At 40.3% G+C, this 18,023-nt stretch overlaps 2 protein-coding genes and 1 pseudogene across 3 annotated transcripts; 2 read left to right on the forward strand and 1 right to left on the reverse strand.

Annotated features, from left to right (window-relative positions):
* The first annotated feature begins 223 nt into the window (after positions 1 to 223).
* On the forward strand, positions 224 to 6,264 carry LOC143892971 (uncharacterized). Its single transcript, XM_077397890.1, has 2 exons — positions 224 to 2,041; positions 4,943 to 6,264. The coding sequence occupies exon 1, from the start codon at positions 852 to 854 to the stop codon at positions 2,016 to 2,018; it is 1,167 nt and encodes a 388-aa protein (XP_077254005.1). The 5' UTR covers positions 224 to 851; the 3' UTR covers positions 2,019 to 2,041; positions 4,943 to 6,264.
* A 129-nt stretch (positions 6,265 to 6,393) lies between these two features.
* Positions 6,394 to 9,436, forward strand: LOC143892972 (large ribosomal subunit protein uL2-like). Its single transcript, XM_077397891.1, has 2 exons — positions 6,394 to 6,906; positions 8,897 to 9,436. The coding sequence occupies exons 1-2, from the start codon at positions 6,467 to 6,469 to the stop codon at positions 9,237 to 9,239; spliced, it is 783 nt and encodes a 260-aa protein (XP_077254006.1). The 5' UTR covers positions 6,394 to 6,466; the 3' UTR covers positions 9,240 to 9,436.
* A 1,001-nt stretch (positions 9,437 to 10,437) lies between these two features.
* On the reverse strand, positions 10,438 to 16,727 carry LOC143892157 (alpha-terpineol synthase, chloroplastic-like; annotated as a pseudogene). Its single transcript, XR_013255437.1, has 7 exons — positions 16,503 to 16,727; positions 14,930 to 15,191; positions 14,431 to 14,802; positions 14,110 to 14,328; positions 11,349 to 11,487; positions 10,813 to 11,061; positions 10,438 to 10,730 (listed from the first exon to the last, which is right to left on the reverse strand). The product of XR_013255437.1 is annotated as an alpha-terpineol synthase, chloroplastic-like (transcript).
* Between the last annotated feature and the right edge of the window lie 1,296 nt (positions 16,728 to 18,023).

The following is an 18,023-nucleotide window of genomic DNA, read 5'->3' on the forward strand; positions in this document are numbered from 1 at the left end:
ACCATGAATTTTTTTTTTCCCATGGAATATTAGTTTATTAATAGGTGAGATCGGATAGGGAGGGGTGGGAAAGTGAGGAGAATTGAGAAGGCAGGAATGATGTGATGGTCCGAAGTGACAAAAATAGGACAAAAAAAATTCTATTCTGAGTAGAGTTTTCTTTTCCCTTTTTTTCAGCCACTCTTCACCCTCTCACTCAATGCCCCTTACAATTCTCTCCTCCTCCCACCCTCCTTCCCCTTTCCCACCACGGTGCAAACTAATATTCCAATCGAAGAAAATATTTTCATTGCTGCCAAACATGTGAAAGAACATCCTTTCCCTTAATTGGGAAGGGATATATCGCCCCTTTTAATCATCAGGAATACCCCCCCTGTCAGTGTATATGGCAATAAGGGGCATTGAATTCTGCTGACACAGCCCCTCTTTAGTCATTGATACACTGACCGGGGGTGTTCCGGGTGATCAAAAGGGGCGGATATATCATTTCTCTTAATCAAAGGACTACTAGACCAACGTGCGTGGGACTTAGGGCAATTGGGCTCACCTGTGATGGCCATTAATATGGGCTAATATTTTTTCGCCCCACGTAGGATAATGCGCCTCCTTGTAACTTGATTTGACGTCAAAAAGCGTTAGTCTGCCCGCAATTCACGTTAACAGTGGGGCGCATTATTCTTTAGGGGGCGAAACAATCATTTCTTCAATAATATTTATAGACACATGATCACCGGGCTTCCTGTTTTTTATTCCGAAATCCATAAAACCCTCCTAAAACCCTACCTTCCTCCTTGGTAAGTAGATCAACCGCTCCATTTCGTTTCTCTCTGCAAAAGAAGAAGAAGAAGAACATGTCGTCCTTTGTCTTTCGCCTTCCGCGAAACCCTTTCTTTCTTCTCTCTCGGAGCCTCTCCTCCTCTCCATCTTCACCAAAAGATTCAGTTTCCTCTCGTTCTAAATCCCTTACCATAGGAACAGACCTCCAAAACTTCGTCAAGAAATTCAAAACCTTCTCCCAGAGTTACCGGTTCCGTGGCAATGTCCAATTCTACCAAAACGCTGTTCGGCGCCTCGCTCTCGCCAAGCAGTTCTCATTGATCGAAGAAATCCTCGAAGCCCAGAAGAAATACATTAACCCCTCCCGTGAGGGCTTAGGGACTTGTTTAATTTCCCTCTATGGAAAATCTGGCATGTTTGATCTTGCCTCTAAGACGTTCGACGAATTGCCCCAATTAAAATGTCCCCGGACTGTGAAATCCTTCAATGCCCTCCTTACTGCTGCCCTTGAATCCAAGAATTTCGAGAAAGTTGGTGAGATTTTTAACAAATTTCCATCCGAATTATCGGTTACTCCTAATGTTGTTTCTTACAATATTTTGATTCAAGCTTTCTGCAAAATGGGTTCTTTGGATTCTGCATTTTCGGTGCTGGAAATCATGGAGGATAATGGTGTAAGTCCTGATTTGATCACGTTTAATACTCTTTTGAATGGGTTTTATGTGGGGAATCGGATATCTGATGCGGAAATGATATGGACTAAAATGGAAGAGCATAATTGTATCCCTGATATAATAAGTTTTAATTCGAGACTACGTGGATTGGTTTCTGAAGGAAAAATGGATAATGCCATCAAATTAGTTGATGAGTTGAAGAGTAAAGGACCAAAACCTGATGTTTTTAGTTTTAATGCTTTGATTAAAGGGTTTTGCAATGATGGAAATATAGAGGAAGCAAAGAAGATTTATAATGAATTGGGGAAAAATGGTTGCAACCCAAATCGATGGACATTTGAGATGCTTGTTCCTTGTCTTTGCGAGAAGGGGGATTTTGATCTGGCGATCAAGTTGTGTGAGGAGAGTATTAGCCACAGCTGTTTCATTGATGTGGGGATCTTGCAGGGTGTGATTGATGGGTTGGCTAAGGAATCAAGGATCACAGAAGCTAAAAAACTTGCAGACCTTGGGTTGTCAAAGATTCAATATCGTTCTACCTTGAAATTGCCTTCCGAGGCAGAATGAGATTGCTTTCAATGGTTGATCTTGTAAGTAAATTCATTTTGGTTAGTAAAATTATCAAATGTGGCTGATGATATTGTCTGGTTTAAGCATATTAATGTGTTTTGAAATTTATAAATAGTCTTTATGCATTCTGTCAATTTCCACCAATATTTGGTACTTGTTTGTGTCACTTAGGATTTCTTCCCAATTGGATTTTTGTTAGTTGATTTTTCCCCGTAGATGTGTTATAGTGTTCATTTCCAAGTTTTCAGTCTCCTGAAGAAGGTTAATGAATGCCTCCATTTGGAAATAGAGACAACCTTCTTCGAGGAGGAAACTTCAATGCCCAAAACTGCCTTGTTTTTATAAGGTCCTTAATGTGGGAAACTTTGGTCAAGGGTCCTTTTGACTCTTTGATGGCCTAATCATTGTCTTTAGTAAGAGCCTAATCATTGTCTTTAGTAAGAACAAAATCATATAAATATGCTACAATAGGTGTGGTTCCATTATCTGTAGCATTATATGATTTGTCATTGCATTTCATGGTTGCAATTTATGTTCAAATAAAGGTATCTGTTTCGAAGTGGTGTGGCTCCATTATTTGTGTGGGCATGATTTGTCATTGCATTTCATGGTTTCAATCTATATTAAAAAAAAGGTATCTGTTTCCCTTGAAAATGGAATAGTTTATGAAATTGATCTACTGATGTGATTTTTTAACCAGAGCCATCCTTGGTGTGGGCATGATAATTTTATATTATTCGGCTTAGAAAGAAAACAAAATAGGTTGCATGTGTTTTAGGTGACACAGGAATTTGACTATTTGTGTGCGTGTGCGCTGCGGGGGGAGGGGGGCGCGGGGCAAGAAGGAAGCCTAAGATGGGAGGAAGGAAGCTTTTCTAGGCTACAACCGAATGCCTCCACCAACGCTCAAATTCCCTCCATATTGATGCCCACCATAAGGCTTTTTCCTCCATTAATTTTAAGCTTGACACCTCTTCAGACCATCATAATAAGATGCATCTAATATTCATTGATTTGTTGAATCATCACAAAACACAATCGTGTCACCCTCGAATTGGAGGTGAGAGTTCATTACATCATTCCTCCCCATAGAGAAACCCAAATAAACCCTTACTTATTAACTTAAGATTTAGTCTACTAAGGGCATCCCCCACAATGTTGAAGAGAAAGGGTGAAAGCGGATCACATTGGCTCAAGCCCCTTTTACTTTTAAAGAAGGCACATGTTTTTATTCACAAGGATTGAGACATGAGGAGACAAAATACACCCCATAACCCACATCCTCCACCGGTATCCAAAACCCATCTTCCCCAATGAGTAATCAACAAATGCCCACTCTGCCATGTCATAGGCATTCTCCATATCCTTCTTACATATGACCCTTGACCTCCCTTTTTCGTTGACTTGAAGCATTCATTGGCAATTAGCACTCCATCAAGAATTTCCCAACCTTCCACAAATGCATCTTTATCCGGGGAGATCATCTACCATTACCCTCCATAGGATCTTGTCGCTAATATCAGCTTTGATGAAGAAGCTTATGTTAAATACCATTGATCCGAAAGGAAAGAAACTGGTTTTTTTTTTGTTGGAGCATTTTCGATCTATCATATGTCTATGATTTGGACAAAAGGTGAATGTTTTATCGTAGGAAGAAAAGGATGGGAAGTGTTGCAAATCACTTGTCCGGCATGATTTCCAACAATGCTAAACAAAATGATTTAGTTAGTTTTAACAGAAAAAATGTTTGAGCTTATTTGAATGTTTATATTGTTTCTACCGTGCTGACGAATTGTCTGCTAGAATGGCTAGTTCATATTTTGAACTTTATGAAATTTGATTTCTTGCTCTATGGAATGAATTCTACCATTCATGCATGCTTATCAAGTTATCTAGGGCTAAGGGTGTCAATTTTGGCTCGGGCTCGGAAGCTCGCTCGAGCTTGGCTCGAAAAAAGCTCGGCTCGAATCCTTAGCCGAGCCGAACCGGCTGGCCAGGCTCGTTAAGCTTAACGAGCCGAGCCCGAGCTAGGCCAGGCTCGGCTCGGCTCGGCTCGGCTCGTTAAGGCTCGTTAAGAATTTAATATATTTAAATATATATATTATATATTAATATATACACTAAAAGGGTTGTCCATAGAGTGAAAAGGGGGAGGCAAAATATGTCACTTCATTTTTGGAACCCCATTTGTTACTTGGACCACCCCCTAGTGTAAAAAGAGTAGTCAAATTACACTAGATAGGGCTGTCCAGGGAAGATGAGGGTTGTGAACTTAATATAAGCCGAGCTCGGTACGGCTCGCGAGCCTGGCCGAGCCTGACCGAGCTGAGCTCAAGCCAAGTTCGAGCCGGAGCTGAGTTTTTGAGCTTAATGAGCCGAGCCGAGCCGAGCCGAGCCCGGCCTGGCCAAGCTCAGCTCGGCTCGGCTCGTTTACACCCCTAGGGCCATAAGGTTACCTAAAGCTTTATTTATCGAAAAGCAAGGTGGTATTACTTTTTGGGATTTGCTAGCGTCCATCGCAAAAGGCATTTCGCAGATGCTTTGTCTCATGTCAGAGCAGCCACACAGGCTCACTTTTCAGCAGATTTTGTCATCATTCATGATGTGGTTGCTCTGACATGCGACAGAGCATCTGCGAAATGCCTTTTGCAATGGAGCTAGGAAATCCCTCACTTTTCAAGAACTTACCTAGAGCCTTAAAGAGAAAGCCAATAAAGCTAATTGCTTAGTTAATTATGTTCCCTCATCATGTATTAGTTCGATTCATCTAGAGGAGAGAGCCAATTAAGCTTTAAAGTTGCCTGAAAGTAGTTGCTTTTGTCAAAATAGTGAAGTGGCTTTTTTTCTTTTTCTTTTTTCCTGAAAAGTATAAATAGTGAAGTGGCTTAACCATTTATTCCGTTGTTGCGTCCATTTTGAAGGTGTTCTAACAGTCTTTTTGTCAAGCTTCATCAAATAAAAGATCTTATCTCGCCATGGCAGTCCACAAGCCTGAAGCAGCAGTAGAATTGGACACATGTTCATATGGGTAAACTGTTCTGTTATCATCATATAACACAGCATATTTAATGCCTTAAAAGGGATGTTATTTTGCTGCCAAACAAGGATTAATCCTGCATCTGCATGCCATAGGAAAAATCTGTGCAGCCAGCCTGTATGAAGAGGTGATTCTTTAAATAATTTATGTTATGGTCTGATTAAAAATGGGTCAACTGCTCTAGTGATGTTGATTTTCTCGTTTACTGAATATTTTGTTGGGGATTGGTAACTTAAGGCCATCAGTTGCAGTAAATTTATAGAAGCATAACTTGAAAACAGTCGAGTACAGAATGGAAAAAACATAGATGACCAACGAATGAGATTAGCGTAGTTCGGTAAGGATTGTAGTGCTTCTCTCGTTGTTTTCTGTCTCACTTAAAAATAAACATGGAGTACTAGCATCACTTGTTCTGATACCAAATCCATGCATTGTTCAGATAGACGGATCCTCCTCAAGTGTCGTAGTGTATCTATTGCTGTACCATTTTGGCCCCACCCTGAATGATTTACCTAAATCTGCCAGTCAAGGCTGTGATGCCAATTGTGATCATGTCTAACATTAATATGATAAAAATAAACAGGGATCTAGGCCGTTCCAAGTGGAAAGAGTGTTTGGGTTCCATGCGAACAATCACATGTCCGGAAAAGTAAATGGATGTGTAAGGGCTTACAAGGACTTTGGGCACCCTCCCCTTAAAGGCTAGCTTTTAAGTGTGAGTTGTACCTGGCCCCATAAATGGTATCAGAGCCGAAGCGAGGTAACCATGGCGTACCCTTGAGGAAATTAAGAGAAAATTACTTGGGGAAGATCTCGTAGTTCTCATGTTGCTTCGATGGGAGAGAGATTGTTGATGTAATGGGTTTGGGCTATTTTTGTTTTTATTTTATTTTTTCTAAAAAGAATATTCACTTTTCTTATAGAAACAAAAGATAGTGGGTCATTACTAAAAATAAATATTAATGATATTATTAATAATAAATAAAAAGGATTTACTTATCGGATTCGGATGTTAAACGGATCGGATATACCATTTACCGGATTCGCATCCGCTAAGAGCCGGATATCTCATAAACGGATTCGGATAATATCCGCTTGAAACGGATTCGGATAATATTCGCTTTAAACGGATTCGGATGCGGACGGTAATCGGATTCAGATGCGGACGGTCATATTCTGATTCGGAAAATCGATTCCAATTCCTATTCAACGGTCTCGATTAACAAACATCCAGAAGGGCAATTACGTTATTAAAATGAAGATGAAGGACATATTCTGACGAATACCCATCTAGGGCAAACCGACTTCTTCTTACACAGTATAAAACCACTCATCCCCCTAAAACTTTCTTCCCCACCGTCCTCTTCCCTCATTTTCTTAAACCCTAACCCTAACCCTAACCCTAGAGATGGGGCGTGTGATCCGAGCACAGCGTAAGGGTGCGGGATCGGTGTTCAAATCCCACACCCACCACCGCAAGGGCCCCGCTCGGTTCCGTAGCCTAGACTTCGGAGAGAGGAACGGCTATCTGAAAGGAGTGGTGACCGAGATTATTCACGACCCGGGTCGAGGCGCCCCACTCGCCCGAGTCACGTTCCGCCACCCGTTCCGCTACAAGCATCAGAAGGAGCTCTTCGTGGCTTCTGAAGGCATGTATACCGGACAGTTCGTGTATTGCGGCAAGAAAGCCAATCTCATGGTCGGAAATGTTCTTCCTCTCCGATCCATCCCCGAAGGTGCCGTTGTATGTAACGTCGAGCATCACGTCGGTGATCGGGGCGTCTTTGCTAGGGCTTCCGGAGATTATGCTATTGTTATCAGCCATAATCCCGATAATGGCACCACTAGGTGGGTATACAGATTTACATTGATTTTGTGTGTATCTGCGGTTTTTCTCTTTTTTGGTTTTTTCACGGTGCAAATCTACTTTCAATTGTCTGGGTTACTTTTAGTTATTCCGTGAACATCTTACCCATTTTTCATTTACAAATTAGTATCACTTTATATTGGCCTTGATTTTCTCTTTATGATAGGATTTTTAGATTGGCTTCACAGCTCATGTTTCAATTACCGGATTCCAATTTGGTGTCAGGTAGATATTGCTACATGTTAGGAAGATTACATTACCTTTTTTGTTCTTCATCATTTTTCTACTTTGGTTGCTGATGTTTTTTTTTTTTTTGCTCAATTACATACCAATGCTCTGGTAAATTTGAAATGAGGACGTTCTATTGTCATGATTTCACTCATGTACTTATGGATTTGAAAGGAAATTTCTTACTGATCATGTCCGTTTGTTATCTTTCTGGAAAGTGAAATATGTCTATGCAGGGGCGGAGCCAGGAATTTACACTTGGGGGGCCAAACTAATTTACACTTGCCCGCATTGGTCATTGGGGGGCCATGGCCACTAAACTAGCTTACAATGCATGTGCAGCCTAAACCCACAAAAGAGACTATTTTTTATTCCTTGGAGATTTGGAATTGCTATTGAATAGATTTTGGATGTAACTGAGGGTCATAGTACGGAAATCTGACATGCTAGGTGTTCAGCTAATTGCAAGGTGGACTGAAATATGCGCTCTGGAATTGATAGAGATGAGATCTCTATGCTTGGTTTCTTTACTCTAAACTCCTGTGCTGTTTTCTTGTTTTTTGTGTTTGGTTAGTTTTTGTATAGTCTATTGCTTCATTTATTTATGAGACCTCATTGGTCTTGGTGTTTCTTTTGCTCTTTTAAATGATATTTGCCTGCCATTCAGAAAACTAAATCTGTTTTTGTCATTTTATCCTTTTATTTATCTTTTTACTCAAATATTTTTCCTTAAAATGATTTAGTGGTTCATATATCTTTATCAATTTTAATCCTAGATCATAATATCCTAGCAGTAATAACATGATTGATTACCAAAAGTTATAGAGTCGAACAGGTTGTTGAGTAGGTCAAGCAGTCAAGACTTGGTTAAACTGTCAATACAGTCAAGACAATTGAATATATGTTATAAAACTTATTGATTAGCTCTGTGATCACTTATTGCTAGTTTTAGCTATTTTCTCTGGATTCTTTTGGTCTACTGGAGGAGTTGTAGTCATATTGTTGAGATGACGAGCATCATAGATTGAGGTATCTGAAACAGAACTCTGCTTCAACGACAACATTTGGATCTGTGCTATTCATCCATTCCATCTGCTTCAATGTTCACTCTTGTGCAGTTGGGGATTTATGCATTGCTATGTTCAGATTTGGGTCCATGCTATTATCCATTATGTCTGTTCAAATGCTCTCTTATGTGGTTTTGGTCTTGCATTGCCACTATTTCTTTCAGTAGGTAAGTGACATTGGCATGGACCAAAAGGCTTTGATTTTAGATTCCAGTGGAGGGAGTGGGAACTGTTTTAACCAAATATTATCGCATTGGAGTGCCCTTTTACATATAAACACAATATGGCATATAGTATATAAATCTACTCTTTGTTGATGCCTGTAGATTGACTGCAACATGCAACTTTGTGAACTATATAGTCTGCATGTTCAAGTCTGTTATGTGACTTTCTCTAGTTATGAATTCCTCTTGGTTCACTTAAACCATACACTATTCCTAAGAAAGCCAGATGTACCTACATTTTCACCTGTTTTAAACGAGAGATGCCGCTGTAAGATTGCAGATGTTTATCATCCGATTGTGTAGATGTGGTCCATTTTGTATTGAAGATAGCATGTACTTGAACTGACTGTTCAGCTCATGATGGTTACTCCTAGCTGCTTCTTGGTTTTTGTTTTAATTTTACTGAACTTGTTTTGGAAAATGATTCAATCTAATACCTGTTTCCATATCAGAATCAAGCTTCCTTCCGGCTCAAAGAAAATTGTGCCAAGTGGGTGCCGTGGCATGATAGGCCAGGTTGCGGGTGGTGGCAGGACGGAGAAGCCCCTCCTCAAGGCGGGCAATGCGTACCACAAATACAGAGTGAAGAGAAACTGCTGGCCCAAGGTCCGTGGTGTGGCCATGAACCCAGTTGAGCATCCTCATGGTGGTGGTAACCACCAGCACATTGGGCATGCCAGCACTGTTCGTCGTGATGCTCCCCCTGGCCAGAAGGTTGGTCTCATTGCTGCTCGGAGGACTGGTCGTCTCCGAGGACAGGCTGCTGCTACCGCTGCCAAAGCAGATAAGGCTTAGCGAGTTACGTATTTTTTTTGTTTCAGTATTTTTGTTTTATCATTTGTGGCTGTGTTAGACCTTCTATGCTTTCCGTATCACTTAAATCCCAAGAACTCATGGAAGTTTTTTGTTTTTTCAAGTTTAGGACCATGTTTTGCAACCTTTATTACTTGAGTTTCTACTATTTAATCCAAGATGAATGGTGTTGATCCTGATTTCTAATGAAAGTGACATGCATGTTTGTATTAATAATTGATTTGAGTTGAGGGACCATAATACTTGAGCATGATTCTCTTGCCATTGGGTTGGTGGGTGATGGCTGGTATGACAGCTGAAAAAGCAGCCCTTTACATGGAAGGCAAAGCAGAAGCATTCAACACAACGGTGTTGGTCATCTATGAGAGTGAATGCATACACAGTGGTGTTGTCATATTGGTGCTACCGAATAAGCCTTTATCTGTCTTGTCGTATTTGCCTAGATTTTTTGGTGAGTTGAAATTTATCAAGACCATCTGAGATAGGTTCATAATCATCAGTTGATAGGGTTCAACTGATACCTTGTGGCCACTGCCTCTGAAACATTAGGAAGGAGTGGGTAGCTGATCCGTAGGAAAGCTGGGAAATGCATCCAAAGTTTGCATTCGTCATGCTCAGACCCTAACCAGTGTGTTCTCTAGCTTCTCATCTTCACCGTTAACCAGTCCCCACCACCGACTTGTAAACGATTTCCAGACGGCATTTTTTTTTTTTCAATGATGATTTCAAGACAGCATTGTGTCAGTACAATCCCAAACGGTCCTAATATTGCCATGTATACTAAAATAGGGGATGATGTTCACCATTTTATCAAAGAAATAGTATAAGGGCAAGCCCCCACCACCCCGGGCAAGTCCTGAGGCAAACAAAATAAGGGTTCAGATTCTCCAGTGATTTAAAAAAAATGACATTGTTCCCACTGAAAACAAACAAAGCAAAATGGGAGTTAATATCGCCGATTTTGTTATTTAAAATGAATGCCCCCTGCTAAAGTTCAGGGCTTTTTAAGTAGTTTGATTTTGAAATGACTAAAATTCCCTTCATAATTCCAGTTTTCAGCTTTAGATAATGTTTTTCCACTGCTTCAGGAAGAACTACTAGTTTACGGTAGTAAGTACATGGCTTGCACTATATCAGCAGTGGCAACTGAATTGAACAACTAGTGCAATTTTATTTCTTCTTAAAGAGAAATGGGTTGAACAAGCAATGACATGACATGATTATTGGCCTTGCCATTTGGATCACCAAGCCCATCCCCGCCATCATATATACAATGGACATCCTTAGAAGATTCACAGTGGCCTCAATAAAAGGCCGAGGGAAAGGCGAAGAACCGACACATTCTTTATTCACCTTCTTCCACAGTTCACTAATCAATTCTCTTATATGTTCGCAAGCAACAGCCTCTGAAATGCCAGTTTCATTCATGTAACATTGGATAGATGTAGGAGCATCACCCCTTTCTTGCTCTGCCTGTATCAGTGAAAGATTAAAAAATTAAGTTTTTTTTTTCTAAATTGCATAAGTATATGGTAATTCTAATAACATCACTTACCGTCCATGTTACCAAATCATTACAAAGCCGAAAAATCATAGATCCCCAGCGTATGAGATCCGGATAATTGGCTAAGCATTGTATTTCCTCCTCTGTCGTCTTCCGTCCCACTAAGAAGTAAATATAAACTAGCATGACCGGTCCTGATATTGAAACTAATCCGTTGTTCAGATACTCCTCAAGTGTTGGCGTATATTTGTTATTGTACCATTGCATCTCTACCAGGAATGCTTTGCACAAATCAGCCCACTGAAATAAGCGCAGAATTCACTTAGTTTCATCGTTTTAATGGCACATATGTATTAGTAGAAAATGGGGCAGGGTCCAACTGCCCAAGGAGAAAAATGGGCGTAAAACAAATAATACGCCCATTTCCCACTTAAGAATAATGGGTGTAAAATTTGTTCTACCTAGTCCATTTTACATCCAAAGAGGCAGATCTTTAGACTTTTATAAATATGGGCAGGAAGTTGGTGACCTGATATCATCAAGAGTGAAAATAAAATTAACTAGGAAGAATGGATGCAATGCAGTACCGCTTTCTTCAAGTATGGAATGATTTCCCACCCATGTTCTATTAGGGTGCCATATGCCATTTCATTAGTAGTGTTGTAGAGTGCCAAGAAACATATCTTCATATACTGTGGAAGTTTGTCCATCATACTTACATCCCATCTGAAACAATTCCCATCAAATAATTGTAAGTATGAGAATTTTAAAAAGGGAGATGATAAATTCGCACCCCTGTAGGATGATGCGCACCCCTTTAAAGTGAATTGACATAAAAAAGCTTTAAACTCCTATAGGGGTGCGGATTTATCATTTTCATATAAAGGATTGTACGCTCGAGCGTACCAAGATTATGGTACGCTTAGACCTGGCAAACGGGTGGGTCGGGTTGGGTCGGCCCGCGGGTCACGCGGGTTGCGGGTCAAAATGACCCGCATTCCTGCGGGTCAGCAACCAGGTGACCCGTACCCAGTGCGGGTGGGCTGGGTCGACCCGCGGGTCACCCGCAATTATTTTTTTTAAAAGTAAATTTCTTTTACAGAGAAGCCAATCTCAAGGTGAAGTTCTGGAAAGCTTCAAGAGGACCTTGAAGGTGGCTCGGATGGTGGCCGGATCGAAGGTGGCTCGGATGGTGGAGCCGAATAAAGAATCATGGTTGTAAGACAAATAAAAAGGAAATATAGCTGATGGTGGCCGGATCGAAGGTGGCTCGGATGGTGGAGCCGAATAAAGAATCATGGTTGTAAGACAAATAAAAAGGAAATATAGCTGATGGTGGCCGGATCGAAGGTGGCTCGGATGGTGGAGCCGAATAAAGAATCATGGTTGTAAGACAAATAAAAAGGAAATATAGCTGATGGTGGCCGGATCGAAGGTGGCTCGGATGGTGGCCGGATCGGCAAGGAGGTTGCTCGGAGGTAAGGAGGCGGCTCGGATGGTGGCCTTCTTCTTCCTTTGTTTTTGCTGGATGGCTGGAGGTAAGGAGGTTGCAGAGATGAGAAATCCTAACTCGGTTACAGAGATGAGAAATCCTAAATCTAAAAAGCTATAAAAGAGAAAAGTATAAAACCCTAACTCCCTTTGTTTTTGCTTTTGATCTTTTGATCTTAACCTTTGATTTTTCATCTTTTTAAATAATAAAAATAAAAAGTTAAACAAAAAGTAAAATCCACAAAACCCGCGGCCCGCGGGTACCCGCGAGTTAACCCAACCCGACCCATGTTTTGGCGGGTTGGGTGACCCGTGGGTCGATTTTTATGGGTCACGAAAATTCCGACCCGTACCCGCAAATTTGCGAGTGGGCCGGGTCGACCCGCGGGCACGGGTTGGTTTTGCCAGGTCTCCAGGTCTAGGTACGCTCGAGTGCCCAATCACATGGGTCCCACATTTTTTGTGGTGATCCAAAGCATTCATTTGAAAGGCCGTATCATAGATAGGGTGTGCACCAAAAATCAGCTCCATTGAATCATCCTAACCCCTCCAAAAGTGGAGAGCAAAAATGGGCAGATTTGTGGACACATAGTGTCTGTCCTTTTTTACCTCCACAAATGGATGGGTTAGGATGATCCTAAGGAGGTGATTTTTGGTACACACCCTATCTATGATAGGGCCTTTCAAATGAATGCTTTGGATCATCCTAACAAAGTGGGACCCCATATGATTGGGCACTAGAGTGTACCATAAACTTGGTACGCTTGAGCATACAATCCTTTTCCTCATGAAACGTTTTCTGAGCGATACCTCAGATAAGTTATCTGAGCAAGAGCTCAAAAAATCATGTGGGCCTACATTGTTTGGATGATCCAAAGCATTCATTTGATAGGCTCTTACATAGATATGGTGTGCCCAAAAAATCGGCTCCATAGGATCATCCTAACCCTTTGATTTTTGGAGGTTAAAAATTACACAAATTTGTGGAGGTTTATACCCATCCACTTTAAACTCCACAAATCGAAGGGTTAGGATAATCCTGTGGACCAGATTTTTTGTGCACACTCTATCTATCTTTGGACTATCCAAATAAATGTTTTAGATCATCCAAACAATGTGGGCCCATATGTTTTTTTGAGCTCTTGCTCAGATAACTTATCTGATGTATCGTGCAGGAAACATTTCCTGCACCGACGTATCGTGCAGGAAACATTTGGATCATCCAAACAATGTGGGCCCATATGTATCGTGCAGGAAACATTTCCTATATATATATATATATATATATATATATATATATATATATAGAGAGAGAGAGAGAGAGAGAGAGAGAGAGAGAGAGAGAGAGAGAAGTGTAGCTACACTTATGTGTAGCTAACTTAGCTACACCGACGGCCTAAAATACAGTGGGCCCTACATTGTTTGGGTGATGCAAACCATTCATTTGATGGGCCCTCACACAGATAGGGAGTGATAGACAGAAGGGCGCCCTTGCAAAGATGTCCTTCGTTTAGAAAGGGAAAATCATACTACGCTAACTAGCTAGGGCTTTATTCATTTTTAAAGCTTGTATGACAACGATACCCATGCGGTCATCCTATGGAAATATTTTTTGGGACACAACAAATAGGTCCTTATTCAGAAAGGTTTCTTCCTCTTCCTCTTCTTCTTAATAAATAAGTCATAAGGAAAAAATGAAAGGAGAAGAGCAGGGCAAGATGGTTGTTAGAAATTTAGAATGTACAACGCCCTACCTGCGTAAAAAGAATTAAAACTACTACCCACCCTAAATTCAGACTCAAATTATAATTCTTTTGTCCTTTTCCCTAAAAATACAGAAGGGTTGTGAAATCAAACCTTTCGACCGCATCTGTAAACAACACTAGCTCATCCAAAGAACCATACACATCGTAAATATCATCGATGGATGTTATGAATTGGTTCACTTTTGTAAGCTCTTTCCTACCATAGTCATATTGCGGCTCATATAGAGTTGGGAGCGTTGAAAAGAAACACTCCACCAACCTATCTCTTGCAAACGGCAACTTCTCTCGAAGACCCAAATCCCTCCACCACCTAAAACAGTGCCCCAAACACAATATATAAGCTCCAAGTTGCAATTTTCAAGTCTTAATTTAATCCCCGCGGTCGTTTCCATGATTTCTCAGAATTCCTTACCTTGATGCCTCACTAAAATTATTTCGGTGTATCATTTGCACATTGTTGAAATCCAGCTTCGCCAGTTCAGCAAAATAGGATTCATGAGCTCGTCTTTCTCGTACGCATCTATGTACCACCTAGCTTCTAACCTTATCGTTCTCCAATGCAACGGAAGCTCTAAAGCATGTTCTACTTGTTTGGCTAGGGTTGGGTCTATGTTCCCCGTGAGGTCCCTTAGATGCCTACTTGTGAAGTCTCTGGCCTCATCCAATATGCTTTCGCCTTCGAAAGCTAAGTGTGATGCTTCATACAAGCTCAATATTGCCTTCACATCTTGGCTAAGGCTTGTCCTGAAACCACCCATCTCGTCCTCGAATCTTTTGAAAATATCTGCACCTCATAAGAGTTTTCAAGTTAGCTCAATAGGACCAAATGAAGTAAAAAAATTTACTTCACTTGATAATATGAAGTAAATTTTTTTTACTTATCACTCAAATAAGTTAGAAAAAGAAATTACCTTGTGAGACCTCAAACCCATGTTGTCTAAGAAGCCTAAAGTAGAGAGAGGTGGCATAGGGATCTTCTTCTATCCCCATGTTGGTGTTGGTGACAGATATGTTGCTTAGGGCTGCCTTGATATCCTTGTAAAAGAGGTATCCCACGCCTAGCCGTTGTATGACATTGATTAAATCGAGAAGAGCCAATGTATCGATTGCTTCTTCGAGCAATTGCCCCACATCTTCCTTCAGCTTCTCAGTTCGAATCTCTTGTGTCTTAAGCTGGAAAGTAGGTACACAAGTTGGATAAAGAAGTGGCACAACCATATATATAGTTAGCAAAACTTCGTTTTAAATGCCGTTTAAAAAAAAAAGTGTTTTGTAGGTTCACAGTTTAAGACTTCGTTTAAAACTTTTTATGACAGAAAACTTCATTTTATAAGGAAGACTTGTAAAACATGTTTTAAAGCATTTTTTTTACAAACTTTCTAATTTTACCCTGCTATATTTGGTAAATGACAATTTTGTTTTTTTTGTTTTTTTTTTTTTTTTTTTTGAAATGGTAAGAGATATATCAATAAAGAGCATAAATGCATTTTTACCCTGCTATAAACTTTTTAATTTTTACCCCTGCTATAACTTTTTTTTTTTATGAAAAGTTGTTATAACATCCTTTTTACGCCCTCTTTACGTCGAAAAAAGGCTATGTTTCTTTCAATGTAAAATAGGAGTAAAACAAATTTTATACCATTAGTGGAAAAAGGACGTAAAATTTGTTTTACACCCATTTTACGTCCAGGGAGTTTAAAACAAAGAAAGAACTAGATAATTGGTTTTTTTTTTGCCGTGGCTAAGCAAGGCAAGAATTGATGTTGGAAGGAGACTTGCTTTAGTAGGGAGTACAAGGAGACGGTCCTTCCCAGATGGACTCCCCCTCCCCCTGATCCCGGATGGCTAAAATTTAATTTTGATGGCTCAAAGGCAATCCAGGCCCGCTAGGAATAGGAGGGCTTCTTAGGGACAAAGAAGGTTGTACTAGGTGGCCTTTTGGTGGTACGCTCGGGATTAAGGATTCAAACAAGACAGAAGTCAAAGTAGCTCTTCAGGGTATTAGACTAGTCCAGGAGGGAGTTGGATAACTTTTAGTCGAAGGGGACTCCCTAAAAGTTATCAGGTGGCTAGAGGGGAGATCGAACCCGCCATGGAGATTTTCAAAACTGATTGAAGAGATTCTAGATCGAGTCGAAGATCACCCGGTTCTGTTTCACCAGGTGATCAACAAATGGAGATGCAAACATAATAGCAAGGGAGGGAGTGAATCGTGAGGCTTTAGAGACTTTTGACTTCATTCCCCCCTTGCATCGGAACTTCTATGTGTTTGTTCTCTCTTTGAGCTTGGTGTGTCTCTTCCTTCTATTTTATATTGCCTCAACTTTCTCAGTCATGTGCTCTTTTTCTTTATAAAGCTTCATCCTTTGAAAAAATAAAAAATAAAAAAAAAGCAAAGAAAAGGATAATCCATATCTTTTTACGTACCCACCTTGTATATGACATAAAAGTGGTAATGCATGGATTAATGATTGTGAAACTCACTGTGGAATCAGTTCTTAACGATGTCAAATGATCATACTCCCAAATGTTGGGCTTGTAATTCGCGGATCGCCTTGAAACTGCTAAGTCATTAACGGATTGACCATCGGTGAGGCATCGGCAATGCTTGGCAACACAAATATCGTTTACAGGTCTTATTGTTGAGAGTCTATGTGGAGACTGTGTGATAGGAAAGGGAGGGAACAAAAGTGGAAGATGAAAGGCCATTATTCTGCTGCTACTATGAATGTTCCAATTCTCCATCCATTTATTTATAACCTAAGAATTTTCAGCCCATTGTTTGGGAAAACACAAGGAAAAAAAATAATCTTCCAATATTTTTCCATGTGGAGCTTCACATGGAAATTTTGAAAATTTCCACCATTTGGGAATTTCCAGGTATTAATTAATAAGACAACTACAGCTATGAGGGTCACTTCTTTCTTGAAAAAGAAGGGCTCCAAAAGTGCGCTTAGACATTCCCATTTTTCTTTTTTAGGGAAATTCTAAAAAAATGGGATTTTTAATTGAAAATTTCAAAAAAGGGTTGAGTTGGCTAAATTCTCAAAAAGGAGTGAAACACATCCCAATGCATTTCACAAAGACTATTCTTCACCTTTTTTAGCTTCTTCTTTCCCACGCCAAGTGTTGAAAGTTCATTGCCTTTGGTAAAACTCCATTGTACAGCCCCCTTCTATGATGAATTCAGCCCATTTTTTTCAAAATGGACTATACAGCCCATACCATAGGATGATCCAAACCACCCAATTAATGGGCCACAACGTAAATAGGTTGTGCCCCAAAAATCATTTCCATATGATGATTCTAAGCACCCGATCTAAAGAGGGACTTAGATTATGGAAACTTCAAAATGGATAAATTCACCTCATATTTTTCAAAATGGACTGTACATCCCACACCATAGGATGATCCAAACCGCCCAATATATGGGCCACAACATAAATAGGTTCTGCCCCAAAAATTATTTCCATAGATGATCCCAACCGTCCAATCTATAGAAGTTTCCATAATCTAAGTCCCTCTTTAGATCGGATGGTTAGAATCATCCTATGAAAATGATTTTTGGGACACAACCTATGTACATTGTGGCCCATCAATTGGGCGGTTTGGATCATCCTATGGTATGGGCTGTATAGTCCATTTGAAAAAAAATGGGCTGAATTCATTCTAGAAGGGGATGGAGTCTTACCAAAGGCTTAATTCGATCTTTTTACCTTCTTCATAAACAGGTGCGAATTCGACCTTTTTACCTTATTCACAAACAGGTGTGAATTTGCCTTAATGGGTTGACCTGCAAGTCGACCTTTTCACCATATGACCAAACATGTAGGAAAAGCATGTATGGGTCAACCTGCAGGTCGACCATTCCACCATCCCGTCAAACAGGTTAAAAACATATGAAAAGGTCGACCTGCAGGTTGACCGGTTTTTTGCGATTTTTTTTAAGAACCAAACGTCGTTTGCGGAAACCACTCCCCATGAAGACCACTTCCACACCCCCCC

Source organism: Tasmannia lanceolata, unplaced genomic scaffold (assembly GCF_043159265.1).
Source record: "Tasmannia lanceolata isolate RefF3 unplaced genomic scaffold, GAP_Taslan_0.1 ptg000015l, whole genome shotgun sequence".
Lineage (NCBI taxonomy): Eukaryota > Viridiplantae > Streptophyta > Magnoliopsida > Canellales > Winteraceae > Tasmannia > Tasmannia lanceolata.

What these genes read in the sequence shown, in the direction of transcription:
- LOC143892971 (XM_077397890.1), top strand. Translation starts at nt 852, where the DNA reads ATGTCGTCCTTTGTCTTTCGCCTTCCGCGAAACCCTTTCTTTCTTCTC.
- LOC143892972 (XM_077397891.1), top strand. Translation starts at nt 6,467, where the DNA reads ATGGGGCGTGTGATCCGAGCACAGCGTAAGGGTGCGGGATCGGTGTTC. An exon ending in CCCGATAATGGCACCACTAG is followed by an intron (nt 6,907 to 8,896) that starts GTGGGTATACAG and finishes TTTCCATATCAG; the next exon opens with AATCAAGCTTCCTTCCGGCT.